This window comes from Anser brachyrhynchus (assembly GCF_964034855.1).
Source record: "Anser brachyrhynchus genome assembly, chromosome: 3".
Taxonomy (NCBI): Eukaryota; Metazoa; Chordata; class Aves; order Anseriformes; family Anatidae; genus Anser; species Anser brachyrhynchus.
In genome coordinates this window covers 66,293,716-66,311,175 of record NC_137696.1, presented here as the reverse complement: position 1 = coordinate 66,311,175, position 17,460 = coordinate 66,293,716, and the positions used below count along the sequence as shown (strand labels likewise).

The window sequence follows — 17,460 nt, the reverse complement described above, 5'->3', positions numbered from 1 at the left end:
TGTAACAGTTACATTTACAGCATAAGCGTGAAAACTCTCCAGTGCAAAATAAACTTACGGAAACCTGAAATATGGGCCTATCGGACCATACACAGCTAAAAAAAAAAAGAATATGCTTATCATTGTCCAATTCATCCACATCAATATTTATAACGAATTAAGTAGAGGAAGAGCATATGTAAATACATACAAGCCTAATAACACGTTAGTTCTCAGGGAAATGCCACAGCAGAGGGAACTGCGTTTTTCTTAGGAGCCAAGAGGAAGCCGAACACCGGGAACTGGAATCACACCGGTGAGCGGAGCGGTGGGCACAGGAGGGATGAGAAGGGACCAGAGAGCTGTCGCAACGCGCCAAGCTTCTCGTGCTGGAGACAGACACACAACACCTCAAGGGGAACCGAGGACAGACCAGCACCACCGAACAGCACACCGCATGCCCTCACCTCCCCAGGGGCAGCTCGTTCGTTTTGGGCCACACGCTCACATCAACCACAGCCAGGGAGCAGCTGTCCTTGCACAAAACCTGATGGCACTCGATGCCACGGCAGGCCTCCCCGCGGCCTACCAGGATGCTGAGGACGAAGCAGAGCTCCCGGCTTTAATTTTTTGCGAGTTTCCCTTCATTGTCAGCCACCAAGCAGCATTACTTAGCATTTTTGTGTAAGGCTACCAGAGATGCCTCTTGCAACCTTACAAGGTACACGTACAACCAGGACAGCGTAACTTTCCCCTTGCCTTCCACCACCAGCACCCACCCAAAAACCCGAAGCACAGGGGCTGCAGTGCCCACTCCACCTGCCCACCAGGGGCAGGACACCTCGGAGGGCACCGAGCACCCCCAGATGCCACCACCCAGCCTCGGGCAGGAGGCAGCACCCCTCTCTCTGTGCCAGGCAGAGCAAAACCCCTGTTATCTCCCTGCTCCCCGCCGGCAGCTCCAAGCGGCTCAGCGCTGCCAACGCCGGCCCGGAGGCCTGACCGCCAGGCCGTGGCTCCCCGTTTCCTGCCTCCCACCCCGCCGCTGCCCGGCTCTGCTCCCCTCAGCCCCGCGACAGCCCCACGAGGCGCATGGCGACCCGGGGCAGGTGCCCGTCCCCCGCTGGGCTCCTGCTGCCAGCCGGCAAGAGGCGAGCTCCGGGCCCCGGCCGCCCGCCGGGCGCCCCGCCGAGCACCCAGCCCTGCTTTTGGCCCGCCCGCGGCCCCCGCCCGGCGCTCCCCGGGGAAGGGGGCACGGAGGCGGCCGCGCTCTCGCTGCCCTTACCCGGCCCCGACGAGCCTGGTCCCTCCGGGCACGGCTGAGGCGACGGCGAGAGGACGGGCGGGGAGGACGAGGCCGGGCCGCCCTGCACCGCCCCGTCCTAGCGCTGGGCGGGGGCTCGCCATGACGGCGGCGGCGTGGGGAGGAGCGGCCGCGGGGCTGGGCAGGGCCGGGCCCGGCCGAGAAAGAAGAGGAGGAAGGAGGAGGAGGAAGGAGAAGTGGATGGAGAGGAAGGCTGCGGATAGGGAGCGCTGCCCTGTGGCCGGCTACGCCCGGGTGAAGGGCTGGGCGTGGGGCGGTGGGGACAGCCCGCTTGTTGCCCTTCACACAACGTCAGCCCCGCAATGTGTTGTGCTGTGAAGGCCAAGGTTTCCACTTTTTAACATCAAAACTAAATAAAATATATGTATCTGACTGATTGTAGGCTCGTAGAGAGTGTTCGATCTAACCAAGTGGGAAGGGATGTCCAGCAGGCAGGCCTCGTGGTACTTGCACCTCACGGAGTCTCAGGCTTGTGAAGGACGCTCCACAGAGGAAACGCACTCGTGCACCTTGCCAGCTTCTCTGTAAACCACAGTCTGGCATGAGTGGAAAAGAAGGGGGATGTGAGAGTATAAGGTCAGGAAAAGATGCGTCAGGAGTTAGGGAGAAAGTGTGCACGGGGAAACAAGCATGCATTGTTGTTATATTAGTATAGTGCGTGACCTTTAGTGCTGATCACCATGTCGGTGTGGAAGTGGGCACTTACAAGTAAGCTGAAGGTGAGCGGGAAATTATAAATGTGTTTAAAGATGCCTAAAAAAGCTGAAGCAATGGGAGGCAGAGCCAGAAGCTGGGACCTGGGGCTGACCCAGTTACCTGAGAACAAGCGACAGATGAGCCTCTAGGCCTGCACGGCAGCTAGGAATGCTTCTGGATCCTGCTCCGTTTTTCAAAGGGAAAATTACAGGATCGAATGTTCCCCGGAGCCCCGCAGGCTGGGCTGCGTAATCTATGAGATACTCTCACACATTAAATGCTGCAGAGCAAACCACACAGTACTGGTGTCAGGGAATGCCGTCTCCTCTGCAACACCCAGCCTGGCCTGAGGAAGTTGGAAGGTGCACTCCTCCTCCTCCTCCCCTGGAGCTGCACCACAGGCACGGGAGTTTACTTCTGCTACATCATAGATCTCAGTCACTGCTAATATTCAGAAATAACTAGAGCAGTGAAAACCTTAATAACATTGTGACCAAGAAACACTAATAAAGTCCAATAAAATGCAAACACAATGCAATGAAGTAAAAAGTCTGAAAAAGTACCCTTTACGTAGGTGGTTTTTAATGTTTCTCAAAGGATACTAAAATGAGAGACAACGTAGATTCCAAGACTAGTAAGTCTACATATAGTTAAGTTAACAGATGCTTGGAAATGTCCAAAAAACTTTCTGATGTGCCTGTCTTCTCATTTGATGCAGGAATGTGTACAAATTCACTCTAGTTTTAATATTCCATTTTGATTAGCAATGATCTTAGTGCTGCACTGGAAAATTTACCCCCACATTGCTGAAACACTGGAGATTATCCAGGATTATCCCACTAGATGGTGCACTAATGAGAGTGTAATGCACTTCCCTTCTGAATTAAGGCCTTGCCTTCATTATTATCTCCAAGTTGCAGTCATAAAAACTCTATTGACCAAGCCAGACCACTCCTGCTTTGTGAAGCCTCAGCTGGGCTGTCAGTTTTCCCCAGAAAACAATACACCTTTTACTATCTCATTTCAAATATGTACTTCCAATGATAATAATAAAATAATAATAATAAATGGAGCAGTGTTCCTTTATCAGTAACAATGCTTTATCTGCAGATCACCATTTTGGTACCTCTTTCTGCAGTTTGGAGGTAATACACAGTCATAGATCAATGTTCATTCTCTATGGAAATGCTTTCCTAGAGACACTGGGTGTTTTATGGACAAAATGCTGGTTCTCACATGGTCTTAGCTCACTTAGTATCCACCTTTTATTGTTTAATAACTAAAAATGTTTGTGATGTTATTCTTTAATGTAACCAGTTACTACAAAGATATTACAGATTGGGAGGGAAGTTGGATTATAAAACAACCTTTCCATAACAACATTGTCCTTACTATGAAAATATTTAAATGGCCTCTATAATGGAATCATACAAAATAAGATACAGTTAAGAGACCAGCCAGAAAGTCCTATTTATTGATTGAGTAGTGGTATTGATTGGGTCCTTAAAACAACACTGGGAAAATGTGTTCTGTTTTACTGATTTACCCTTTTAGCTAAAACGGCATTTTTAGTTCAGTTTTTGCATAATTTCTTTTGCTAGCAAATATGAGTGTTTTCACTGGTGTGTAACATATGAGCAGGAATTGTGAAGAGGCCATCTCTAAGTGTTATATTCAGTGATGCAGGAAAGGAGTGCTGCTACACAATTTTATTTATAAACTCACACCATTGGCGTATTTCCCACAGCTCCCACCTCAGTGTTACCTGGGTATTGAGTTCAGAACCACATGTTCACCTACTTACAGATTACATTCCCTGCTTCTTTTGGAGCATGATCAATTGATTATATGAAATTGGGAAAGGTCTGGAGAAAGAAGGGGAAAAACACTGAGACCATGGTATGCACAGACACAGCATGGAGGGTATTCTGAATATTCAGCAGATACCATGGAGGATGCTCTGGGTATTCACTGACTCTGAAGATCAAAGTATATGCCATTTTATATTCCTGTTATTTTATATAAAACTGAAATAATGGGGTGTCATTTCAAAAACACGCTACTCGTATTCATCATGGTATATGGTATTTGAAAGTGTTTGGAATTAGACCAAGACCAATGTAGTGTGATTTGGAAATGACACCCCTTCCTGCTCACCCAGTGTCTGAGTCCATGGTCTGCTCCACCTTCCTGCCTCCATCCTGGAGTCCTCTTGCTCCTACAAGGTGTTGTCCCTGGGCGGAGGGTGACGGAGCACGGGGTGGCACAGGCGTCAGAGCTGCTTGTGACACAGGGACTTAGCAGCTCTTCATGCCTGCGTGACGCATGACAACGCAACGGGGAGGAAACCCAACCCTGTCCTTGTATTCCTAATGAGTGTCCTCTCTCTCAGGTGTGAGTGGTGTGTATGTGGTGCATAATTTACCTTACGGGCAAATCTCATTTTCTGCTATCACATTTCATTCGTGTGCCTCTGACATTAGATATAGAGAGCCATGCTACCCGTATTTGCTACCTACAGCAAATTGTCTAGCAGGCCTTCTCAGACGGTTGTTGTTAATGCATTCCATCAGCATGAAGAATTCCTGTTATTGTTGTTGTCGACATTTGCTGATTTAATTATGCTATCAGCTTCAAAACCTGAAATGAGATTAGGTTCCTGTTACACCAGATGCTCTTCCAAATTTTGGCAGATGACTGTTTCCAGCCTGAGCAAGCTTATGGGCTGGGCTAATTACGTCGCAGAACGGCCTATAAATTTGCTTAAAAAACTCAATTGACCATTTGCATGTTAATTAGACTGGTACTTACTCTCTAGCAACAGCAATTAACATATAGTACATATTTTAAATAACCAGAGAAAAAATCTGTTCCCAGCATTGATAATGCTTCCTAAAAAAAAAAAAAAAAAAGTTTACTAGCAACTTATTTTCAAATCTTTCTTTGCCTTGCTGTTTAATTCTCAAAGGTCACAATATGCTAGTATCTGTGCTAGTGAAATGAGCTGACATTATTATTGCAAAGCCTAGTCTTTAATTAAGAGGATCTTGGAAATAAATAGTCTTTCTCTCTTCAGCCAGATCATTTTAAAATGATAAAGAGTTATACAAGGCAAAAAATTAAATGGCAATATTTTGTTTAGATAAAACAATACAAATCTGCAAAAGAAAAGATATTAAAAAATAAAATCTATGGACTTTGAGGTTAGCAACTGACTCTGATACAATCTGATAGGTTTTCATTCTGAAAATGAGGTCATTGTTGAGAAACCAGTCTCCATCATTTTACAGCTCATCATCATTGTCATTTTACAATTTATAATTGCCTTCATTGCTTTTCAAAACCATGGAGAAAAACAAATACACAGAGAGATCATGACAAAACCAGGCTATGTAAACATCAAAGGCAAGGGGCAAGAGGTGTGATTATAAAAATGTCACTGCTTCAAAATGCAGTGACAGAAGAGGACAGTGATCGTGGCTCCTTCCAGATCTGCCTCACCTGTTTGCCTTACCACTGTAGCTACCAATAGGCTGGGTTCTGCTTCTCCCTCTCTCCATTGTCCCAACCTGTTCTTTAGCAAAAAAGGAGATCTAGTAATCATCTCCTCGTAATGTGATAAACCTTCTACTGCAACATAGGCAGTGGTAACCCATCAAGGGAATGAGGCTCATCCACTTTCATACAAAAAAGAAAACTATAAAGACAGATTATGCCATGGGACTCCAAAAAGTCGCCAATTGAATACATTTATGACAGTAATCTGTTGAGGACTGGTAGAAAACATCTCAGAAACAAACAAACAAAAACCAACCAACCAACAAACAAACAAAAAAAAACCTTCAGTGAACTCAGTGGAAGTTCCCTTTCTCTATTGCTTTGGCTGCAGTGAGTTCAAAAGAAAAAGGTGTCAATGAAAGATGTTTTTAAGATACCCCTATGACATGATTCCGTTTAAGGCTTGCAGATTTCTATATAGCTAAATGTCTAAACTTCTATAACATGCCTTGCTTAAGCTAGATACCCCAAACACAGATGTCTGGTGCCATTTTAGATGCTCATATGTATTCCACCTAGCTCCCTGTTGCTACTTATCCATGCTGAGTGCCAGTCCTGTGTAGTCATCTCGGGTTCACTAAAGCATCTGAAGTGCCACTAGGCAATTGATTCATATCCTTAGATGTCCACTGACTACAGTCAGAGCTTAAATAGCCATTCTGGCTATAACTATAATCAGTTTAGACATTTACTGTAATTATAGACACCTACCTCTGCACATTAAATTGAAGAGTCTGAATCTCAAAACTCGTCTCACAATGTTCATTATGTTATTCCACAATGGTACATTAAAGATGTACTTCAGATTTTGTATTTATTTCTATGGTAATTTAGCACCTGGATTTCTCTAATAGTCTGATTCTGCTTCTCTCTCTTTAGCTTGTATTTGGGACCCTAACCATAGGAAGTCTACAGATGTATGCAATAGGGTTGAGGTTTTTACCTTCTGCTACAGCATGAGTAGAAAAGAGAAGAGTCTTTCTTTGGTTTCTGTCCTAAGAAACAGTGAAGATTAATATAGCAAATGGAGGGAATATCAGACACTGAGAGAATGAAGTGAGATTGAAAACCACTCTAACTACAGACATAAGGCTACATAAATGTCTCAGTTTAAAAATACAGACAATTTATGGTCAGTCTCCATTCAGGACATCCCTGAAAATAACACTTAAGTGCTCTTTCTCTTTCGTTCTTCCAGATATATGCTTGAGCTTTAAATATTTTGAATATAAAAAAATTTTTCCTGGCTGAGGTCTTAAGGGTATAGACAAACCATAAAAAGATTTGAAAGAATCAGATGTCAGAACAGATTACAACATACATAGCTCATTTTTAACTGATAGAGGAAACCCTTCTTGCCATGAAAAAAGCTTAGCAATGTGATAAAAAGAGTGAAAAGGGCTTTACTATTTAGTTTACTTTATTACATACATACATTAAAATATGCAGCTGAAATCACTTAAATCGCTTTAAAATAATCACTTTATTGCCCTGATTTCCTACAGAATATCTGTTGTGCAACCCCTCTCTTTTGTTCTTCTACACGTAGGCCTGATTCAACTGCCTACTGAATTTAGTAAAAAATTAATCATGCTTTTCAGCAGGCTGTTGGGTCTATGCCGGTCTCTTACTATTAGTTACATCCTTTCTGTAGCTGTTTCTTCTTTTAGTGTTTAGAATCATAGATTCTAATTCTAATCTAATTCGAATAATAGATTCTAATATCTGTTTCTTCTCTTAGTGTTTGTCACTCAGAAAATATGCAACTGAATATAAGATGACTATAAGAATGACTTTTTTTTAGAAGGCTGTTGCACTGTAATTTGAAAAATATTAAAAACTAATAACAGTTTTGCATACCATTAGCAGAATAAAAAGATAAAATCTTTACAGTTGTTATTTATATGCCTATTCTTTTTTTTTTTTTAATAGAAAAGTTACTGCTGCTTGCTACATTTTTTTTCTGATAAAATATTCATAACAATGAGGTGGAAAAGAACTCAATTATGCATAGTACAAAATTTTACCATGCAACTTGGTGTTGAACAAAGATCTCAACTTATCAGATGTCTACAGTTTTAAAATTGGCCTTATGGAATCACATGAACATAGCTGAAGAAAACTGACAATCTACGCTGACATTTTATACTCAGCACAAGAGCATAAGCAGGTGTTATGTCCATAAGCAGACCCACTCACTTTGGAAGCAAACAAACAAACAAAAAAGCGTGTGGAATTTTAGGATTATCAGGGAAAATAAATTCAAAGAGCAACAAAAATAAAGTCATAATGATTATTATCTAGAGTTTTAGTACCCTGTGCAGTTCCTGTCCTCCCTCTCCCCCCTTCTTCTATTCCCTTTATGCAGTAGGATTGAAAATGATACAGAGAAGGGCAAAAAGCGTGTTCAAAGGTATGGAGCAGTCACCTTGCACACGCTGATGAAACAGCTGAAGTTTCCATAGAACTGGGTAGAGATACCACCAAAGAATTTAGGGTGTATGTCCCATTTGTAGCCTTCGGCTCGGGAACATATCACTGTGGGCTAGGAAAATAATGTAAAAAATATCAGACTAATTTTGTTTTGTCTTCTGTTATTGGCCACTACCTTAGGTAGGCATTTGATCTCACCTGTAGTTGAATCCCTATGGTCTTTGTACTTGAAAACTGGCATACACCCTATGTAATTTGCTAAATCAGCACTATCTGCTTTGCTAAAAAAAAAAAATAAAAAAAAAAAAAAGCCTGAATTGCCTGTGAAAATATCTTCAGAAATAGGCAGGAACAGTATGGAAAAAGGACAGTCTTTTTTGCAGCTGATTGCAACCAAGTTTCAAGCACTTGTCAGCATCACATAGCAAGCACAAGACCTTAACAAGGGAAGGTCATTCACAAAACAGCGTGTCTATTTAAATCTGGGATCTGCCCAAGCCAGATATTTAAAAAAAAAAAAAAAAAAGAAAATATGAAAAATACTAGCTATCTGGATGTTAAATAATATTCATGAGAAATACTGTGATATAGCCTACAATATTTTCTACAGTGTGTGCAAAAACCCTCGTTGTTATTGGTACAAGTCTACTTTAGATGTCCTGGAACAAAAGATCCCATGAGTTAAGACTAGTTTCATGGCTTTCCTGAACCAATGGTAGGAAAACACATAGATCAATGGATTGCAGGCAGAATTAAAGTAAGCAAACCAAATTAGGATGTCAAACAGAACTGGGGGAGTAATGAAATCCAGAAGACTGTCTACCATGGTGTCAATAGTAAAGGGCAGCCAGCACAGCAGGTAGATTCCTACAGCTACCCCAAGAGTCTTTGCTGCTTTCCTTTCACTCTTGGATGCTCCTACGTGTAGCTGAGACTCAAAACCTTTCTTCATGTTGCTTATCAACCTGGCTTGCTTGTTCGCAACAGTAAATATTTTTACATACAAAACTATCATTATGAAGCAAGGGAAGAAGAATACTGGGAAGTTCAGCCACCCCCAGAGCTTGTTGAACAGCAGCTGGCAGCTACCAACACAGGGTTTATCTTGCAAAAAATGGCCCAGCCCTTCTGCAATGGCTTTAGTGTACAGGAAGACAGAGGTGTAGACCATAGGGACTGCCCACCCCACCCCAATGTACATGCAGGCCACTCTTACGGTGAACTTGGTGGGGTAGAGCAAAGGGTCACAGATTGCACAATGCCGATCAATGGAAATGAAACAGAGGTGAAATATGGAGGTGAGGCAGAAGAGCGTGTCCAGAAAGGTGTGCAGCCTACAGAAGTCATCTCCAAAATACCAGCAACTGTCTACAGACCGGATAGTGCTGAAGGGCAGCACGGTCAGCCCCAGAAGCAGGTCGGCAAGGGCGAGGGACAGGAGCAAGAAGTTGGTGGGGGTGTGCAAGACTTTGAAATGGGAAACTACGATGATGACAAGTAGGTTCCCAAGCACCGTGATCAGCGTGCCCAAGGCACAGGTCAGATAAATGGCCAGCTGGACCCCAAAGGGATGCAAGGTCTTGTAGCAGGAGCCATTCACCTCATAGCACAAGGCAATGAGCAACCCCTCCTCAGCACCAGGGCCCTGGGCTGAGCTCATGGCACTCCCGGTGCCTTCCCCAGCTTTGCCACAGGCCTGGAAAAGGAGTTGGCTTCCAGCAGAGGTGCCAAATGACTACCTGCAAAAAAAATTGATAAAAATGCAGGTTAGAGGGAGAGATGCCTTTTAATCAAATCCTTTTATTAAAGCTACTGGACCATTTCCATATTTTGAGAAAAAATAAAAAATAAAAAAAAATAGCTTGTTTTATCTGTTTTGTATCTCTGTTGAAGCTTCAGATCAGTGTGTTCAATTTTGGTGGCATCATTTTTCTGTATTTTTGGCTTGACTTTCTTCCATCCGATAGTAGTAGTGCAGGCAATGCAGCAAATCCAGAGGTGTGTGAGTAATCAATAAGTAAAGAGAAGTTCTGCCTTAGAAGGAAAAATACTGCGGAATAACAGGCATTGCAAACCAAAGCTTATGAGGCATTTTAAAGCTAAGTTTAATATAATAGCACACTGATTCTTGTGAATTTCCCTGGAAGTTAAGTTCCAACTTAGTTACAAATCTTTTTATTAAGTCAAAGTTGTGAAGTGGTTATTACAAAATAAGCAATATTTGATTGCAAAGGAAAAAGCTCTCAGAGCAAGTTGCTCGTGTTATAGTGTCTTAGCTATGGGTATATCCACTGAGGTGACAAAAAATATTCAGCAAGGCAAAGAGAAATATTGTTATATGCCTTAAAGATTACCACTGCTTTTTACTTATGACATTGCTATTTAAGTTTTATGTTTAAGTTATGTAAGTTTTAAATAGAGCTGTAAGAAATATAAGACATTAGTGGATTATAATGGATTATTCCGGTAGTCTTTTAATAAATCAGATAACTGAAAGGTATGATTTTTAACAGTAAGACAGCTGCAGTTAAATACATTACATTTTTCAGTATGTTTTTTTTTTTTTTCTTCCTTGAAATGACTGGTATAATAGCTGCATATTAGCCTCACTCTTACCATCCTTCCTAGCAGCAACAAAGCTTTTTAATCAGGAATACTTACAGTACAAAATCTCTTTTTGTGTTATAGGTGCTGTGCTGCAGTGTACTCAAATCCTCCTCTAAGTACCCGTCTATTGTCTGAGTGGAAAGCGTGAGATCAGTCGACACCTTATATAAACCAGATGGGGAGAGTGTCTCTATAGATGACTAATATACCTCAGGGGCAGAGAGACTTGCGTATTTGGCAAAAATTGCTATTTTCTAAAAAGCAGTTCAAATGCATGCTCAGCTGCTGCTGAATCTCTGACTATTTATCTCAAGGTTTGTCTGTGAATTTTCTTTCTTAGGATGTCCCTGCAAGAAGATGCGGCTAACACCAGCATACCGTGGGGCATTGCTGACCTTCACCCCATGGAAACCTCCCTGGCTAGCCTGGACATTAAAAATCCCAGTGCCAAAAGGTGTAAATTGGGCATAGTTCAATATAGCACTGTGCTTAGTTGGAGACTGGCCATTTAACTTTGAAGAGATGTGTTTCTCCTTTTTTATTTGCCCGTTTTAATAAATGAGCATTTATGATAAGACTGTCAGAGGCTTTTGGATAGCTTTTGACACTAACAATAGCTTTTTTGTCCTGGGTGCTCTGACATCCTCATTGGTTTTCATTCTTCCTGTATTATATATGTAATAGAATATCATTCTCACTCAAACATTTTGTCATTCAAATTTGAAGTACAACTGTGACCTTGTCAAAATACTTACTCCCTCTAGCTAGCTAACCGTCATGATGCTTCCGAAGTGATTATCATCACCCTGAAATAGATGAGCATGTAACGAGAGAATCTCAGCTTGCCGTTCCTGCACACATTATTTGTTTGAATTGCTTTGCGTTTTCATTTGAATTGCTTTGCATTTTCCCCCTCTCTTTTCATGTCGTCATGTGAAAAGAGATGAGTTCGTGATTAAGAGAAGCCTCAGATGGTGAAAATGTAGGTCTTCACAGCTTGGAACAGGAAGAGCTTTTTAACTTGTATCAGCTCTGAAAGAATGCTATCATAAAATGAAAAACAGCAATCATTCTCAAAATGTCCTTTCCCTTTCCTCTTTCAGACAAAATTTCTGGATATAATCTCAAACTGAATTCTTATCGAATGTACTACACAACCTAGTAATCAGCAGGAAAACACAAAAAAATATGAAAGGAAAAGTGTACTGTTTGATATGATTCTATCTCCTGCAGTGAAGACATGCATAGACAACTACCTTTTTTATTGAAACTGCTGTGCATAACCTCTAAGATCTCAGTTCCTCCAGGTAACCTCAAAGTCTGCACTCCTTAAAATAGGACAAGGCAGTTTTGAAGGTTTACAGGCTTTCTAGGATAGCCTTCATCAATGCCCTTTTGCCGTAAATATTTTTGCTCACAGCTTCAGAAAGAGTCAGTCTGTGATCCTTAAATAGAATATAATACAACGAGAAGGCGATGGGCTTACTATAATGGCCTCCATTGAGCTAGTGAACCTAAAACTCCAATCTTCTAGCTATAACAGCTCTCCTTCATCATGGTGAGCAGTGGTCATCCCTGAAGAAGTCAGCATATAATATATGAGTGTTTTACCATTACTGCAGATTTTTGGTAAGTGTAGGAATGTATTTAGTGTAAATACTCACCCAGTCCAGTTTAAAATCCTGCTAAGGTGCCATTCCCTGCAGACAGGGGTCTCCACTGGGTACTGCATGTACTTTTTCTTCATTTTTCTTATACAAATAGCAGCATTTGGTCTTCAGTTTTGTAACAATGGAAAATTCTTGTCCACAGCCCTGACAAGAAATTGTTCCACCTGCTGCATACAGTTTTACGTTATTTTTGCTTTTATGCTGTTTTGCTCTTGGTTATACTGGTCCATGTTCTGTCCATTCAAGTGCTCATGTAGAACACACCAGCAGTTACAGAAATGGTACCTCTGTGATTTAACTGTGACATCTTCAAATGTATTACACATGGAAGTGAAGATAGAGGGAGAAGTCACTGGCATCTGTAACATCTTTGTCCAAATTAGTCAGTAAAAGGGTTAAAACCAAAGAGATTTTGGATTAGAGAAAGAATAATAATATTAATAATAAATGTTATTTTAGTTGAGGAAGTTAATAAACAAAAAGTGAATATCTTTTAATATTTTATCTGTTTTCTTTGAAATGAACAACTCATATATTTGTTTTATTCGTGGATTGTCTTAACCCAAAATATACTGTTTTCTTTCAGTTTATTGATCTTGTTATTCTTTTATTGTCTCCTTTTCTATTTGTGCCAAATTTGAAGTGAAAAAACATCATAATAATTTTAAAAAGTCCATTAAAAAGTTCATCATCTTCAAATACTTCCTCTCATCATTTTTTTTCTCCCCAAGCATTTTTGCTGAATGTGATGCCAAGGCACAATTTTAGTGAACTTTGTATTTTGGAATGGACAGAGGAAGTGCAAAAGATATGACAGAACAACATCAAGGCCAGGTTGGATGGGGTATTGAACTACCTGGTCTGGTGGGAGCTGTCCCAACCCATGGCAGGGGGGTTGGAACTGGATGGGCTTTTAAGGTCCCTTCCAGTCCAAACCATTCTGATTCTGTGATTCTGTGAAAAAAAAAAAAGTCAAAATACTCACTTAACCAACTGAAAAAAGTTGTATGTGACATACTCTAGTTGAATAGTTCTCTGAAGAATTCATTAATAACAGGTCTCAAAGGTAGTCCCAGGACTGCAAAAGAGGACCGCAGGTACGACTGTTATAGCTCTTCCCCAGAGCTCCTAATTCCCTTTGCTGTAGTTTGCAGTGAACAAAACACATTTCAGTTGGGATAATCTAACCAAAACCTCTAATATGCTAATAGAGCCTCTAATTCACATTTTAGAAGAAAAACTAGAAACTTTAGATATCTGAAGCTGTCAAAATGGAAGAGAGAAGGGGAAATGAGGTACTGTACTGCAAAGTACCTGCAGAACAAAATGAAGAATTAATACTGAGATACAAAGCATCAAGAGCCCAGCCTGTGAAAAGCATCAAATGGCTTTCAAGTTTGTGGATGTGGCCCATAAAAGCTGCCTTTTTGTTGGACAATTTTTTAGTGGCACAAAGTCAGCAGAGGTGACCAAACTCCTGTGGGCATGGGCAGCTCCTACAGCACCGGGTCGAGCAAGGAGCAGGAGAGCACGTGGCAGGTTGAAGAAAACTTCCCCATCTCCTGTCTGCCCTTGGTTCAGGGCCTCTGCACGGCTCTGGCCTGCAGCCAGACCGCTGATCCCAGACCGGGCCGATATCACTCGCTTCCTGCAATTTCCACCAAAGGAAGCAGAAGTGGCCAATATAATTACACACGATTTCTTCCTTGTTAGTGCATTGTGCAAGGCTATGGGGATGTTCTGGTCACGTACTGCTCCCTGGGCATCAAGCATCACTTTCATACCCTTCAGAAACAAACGTTTTCTTCGTGGCTGACCTGGTAAGGCCACAATGTTGGTAGTTTTACTTGAATGAGATATTGTTTCCTGATAAATTGTCACAATGAGGAAAAACAAAAACTCAACACTTTTCTGCCCACGATAACAATAGAAATGCCAGGTGTGCTGGATTGTTGGGGTCTTGCTTCCCCAAATAGAAGCATTCTCTTTTGATACCTACCCAACAGAGCAGCTGCATGACAGACACCTCACCATCACTTCGGTGTCCCAGCTGTGGGTAACAGGCACAGTGGGAAGATGGAATTGAAGTTTTGCCTATGAAACCTTTGACAAATATGACCCCATCACAAAGAGATTATTATTATTAGTAGTAGTAGTAGTAGTAGTAGTAGTAGTAGATTTACTCCCTTTTTTTAAAGTACTTCCTTTGTTTTAAGTTTAACCTGTATTTCCTCTGGGTAAATGTGCCCACCTTCATAGATAAAGAATTTGATGAACAGCTATTTTTATTAGTGAGGGAATGCACATGGAGAGAGGCAATTGTTCAGATACGAGAACATCATACCCTAAATCAACCCCGATTTACAATATTTTTCAGTTACAGATTGAAAAATTGCATTTATAAAAAAAAAAAGCTGAGGTTATTTTACTAGTGCTTGTAATACAATGTCTGCAGTCCTGTGACTAGATAAGGACTGTGGATTATGTTCATCTGGAAAAAGTGTTTTGGCTCCACTCTGCACCCCTTGCTCATTCGGAAAGTTTGACTAAGAGATCAGCATGACTTGGTTGCTAATTTTCAGGCAGTGGTATCTAAATAATTACCTCATGCAGCTTAAACTTGAGAGTTCACACTGGCCCTTGGGCACAATGGTTCCTCAGTGTCATGCCACATAGCTTGTTTCTCTGTGCACACAGGAGATAATCTGTTTAATGTATCCTGTCTTTTTGTCAGTATGCTGGGTCATTTCCTAGCATCCAGACACGTTTCCTAGGATATTGTACTATCTTGCTGACTATAAGTCCACCCACAGGATACTTGATATTTTATCTGACAATATATGCAAGTATTGTAAAAGAATAAAAAGATAAAAAGAATAAAAAATAAAAGAACCTATTTAAATATTTTCAAAGTTTTCTGAAAGTAATCCCAGGAGCTGCTAATTCATCTATAAAGGGTGTGACCTGGTAACCAAGTTTTTACAGTGAGGCAGCAGAGAGAAAACTGTGAACAGATGAGTCTGAATATTGACAATTAACCTGCCATGACAATTTTCGAAGATTTGTTGAAAAAAAAAAAAGGAGAAAAAAAAACCACACATAAATGATGTAGGCAAAACTGAAATAATGCAGCCAGGAGGCAGCATTGCACAAATACTTAGGTGCTGAGAAGTTAATAAAAAGATGGACTGCTGTAAGAAAGGCAGCTAACAAAAAAGACAAGTATCCTGTGAGTACAAGTAGTGTTTCTCTTTGTTCTGTTTGTCAGAGGAAACGTGTTTCTTGCATCTGATTATGATCTGATTATGATTCGTGGAGAATTTTTGTAATTTTTCTGGAATGTTTTCTTGCTGCAGAAAATGTATGGGTTTATACTTCTGTCATCATTGTGCCTGGAAAAGATTAAGCAAGGGGAGAAGCCAGCACTCTGCAGAATTTGTCAAGTATGAGAGAAACACAGAAGCTACTGCAGGCAATGGATGCCATATATTCTCCAATAATGTCAGTATTTAACTCAGAAAACCATGCTAAAGCCAAACAAGAATACAACTGACTAGCTATCTAAGAAAATTACTTCTATGATAGGCATGGTCATTCTGGTGATGTAATGCAACTGGTTGAGCAAGGTATAATTATGGTCAGGAGAGAGAAATTGGACAGAAAGGAGAGGTGCTACACACAGCTGCACCACAAGATGTTGCAGAAGAGACCGTGAAAGTACCAGCATGATTTGGTAGACCTGGCTGTACCTGGCTGGGCATAATGTGACTGTCAGAAAAAGGCGGGTATGGCCACAAAGCAGACCAGAAACTCAGAAATTAGTGGGAGTGTGGGTTGCTGGAAATGACGGCTGGAAGCAGCCACAGACGTATTTCCCCGAATGTGTACAGGACAGATCAACACACGTGCATGTATGCTGTAGCACAGGGGCAAAGCCCACACCTTGCATTTCTAGGCCCTAAATTGTTAATTGTATTTTCTCTTTCTAGGCCCTAAAATCTTAACAATGTCAAAGCAGTGTCACCCAGTCTGTGAGCTCCAGATGGATGAAGTCATGATCCGGGAATATGGAGAATTTGCTGAAGTAGTGCAACACAGCCAGTCCTGGGGAAGAAAAACAGATAAAACAAAATTGCTTAAACATTGAAGAACATGATCTGTTGGGGAAATTTGGGGTGAAAAAATGTTTCTGAGCACATGATCCTGTCTTTGGATCAAATCTTGCCTTTCTTGATTTATTTTACATACATCTGTATATCTTCAGAAGTATCTTAGGATCAGGTGTAGAGACAAATGTGACAGACACAAACGCAGGCAGGCACATTCTGTCACTCGGCATCTGAATTGATGGACATAGACAAAATCTGTCTCTTAGCTCCGCCAGCATCAAGTACCTGCAGTGTACCTGAAGGTACACCTGCACCTGCAGGCTTCACCTTCCCTCTCCAGACTATGCCCCAGAGCACTCCAAGATATCAATAACAAAGGAAAAAGAGTGCCAGCTTAGTGGTCTACATAGCTCTTAATTGTAGAATGAAACTAATTTTACAGTAGTTATTATTTCAGAGTCCTGTGTTTTTTTTTTTTTGTTTGTTTGGGTTTTTTTCCCTACAGGGCTTTAGTTGCTTCCATACAACTAGAGACAAAGTATTCCATTTAACCTGTCTGTGCTTTATGTTCTCCGCAGCACTTCAAGCTTTATTTTTTTCTTCATGCCAGTGTAGTTTCAGTTAGAAAAATATCCTGATTCAGGGCGAGCCAGCAAAATGTGTTTAAATATCTGTTCTGTAATTAAAATCCAAAGTTTCTTTGGTGCTCTTTTTCTAATTATGGTATTTTGGAGGAAACATGCAATTAAAACACAACTGAAAACACTCCTTTCTCACAAGAATAACTGGAATGTTCTCAATTTATATATAGCCAAAAAGACTCATGGCTGTCTCTTGAGAACTTACACATCTTTTGTTATGTCAGTCTAATGCCTCATCAATGCTTTGTTGCTGCTTGCAGCCATGAAGACGGACACACAACCAATCCACTGGGAAGGTCATAGAATCATAGAATCACTAAGGTTGGAAAAGACCTCCAAGTTCATCTGGTCCAACCATCCGCCTACCACCAACGTCACCCACTAAACCATGTCCCTAAGCACCACGTCCAACCTTTCCTTGAACACCCCCAGGCATGGTGACG

General features: G+C 41.4%; 2 protein-coding genes across 2 annotated transcripts in view; both read right to left on the bottom strand.

The window, feature by feature from the left end:
- STX7 (syntaxin 7) overlaps positions 1 to 1,399 on the bottom strand; it is a 31,713-nt gene extending 30,314 nt beyond the window's left edge. Inside the window, exon 1 of the mRNA XM_080583820.1 lies at positions 1,265 to 1,399. The gene's annotated coding sequence lies outside the window, so the exon portion shown is untranslated. The remainder of the gene's footprint in view (positions 1 to 1,264) is intronic.
- Positions 1,400 to 8,516: 7,117 nt separating this feature from the next.
- Positions 8,517 to 9,939, bottom strand: LOC308191442 (trace amine-associated receptor 5-like). The gene has a single exon (XM_080583818.1). The coding sequence runs from the start codon at positions 9,648 to 9,650 to the stop codon at positions 8,622 to 8,624; it is 1,029 nt and encodes a 342-aa protein (XP_080439944.1). The 5' UTR covers positions 9,651 to 9,939; the 3' UTR covers positions 8,517 to 8,621.
- Positions 9,940 to 17,460: the final 7,521 nt, after the last annotated feature.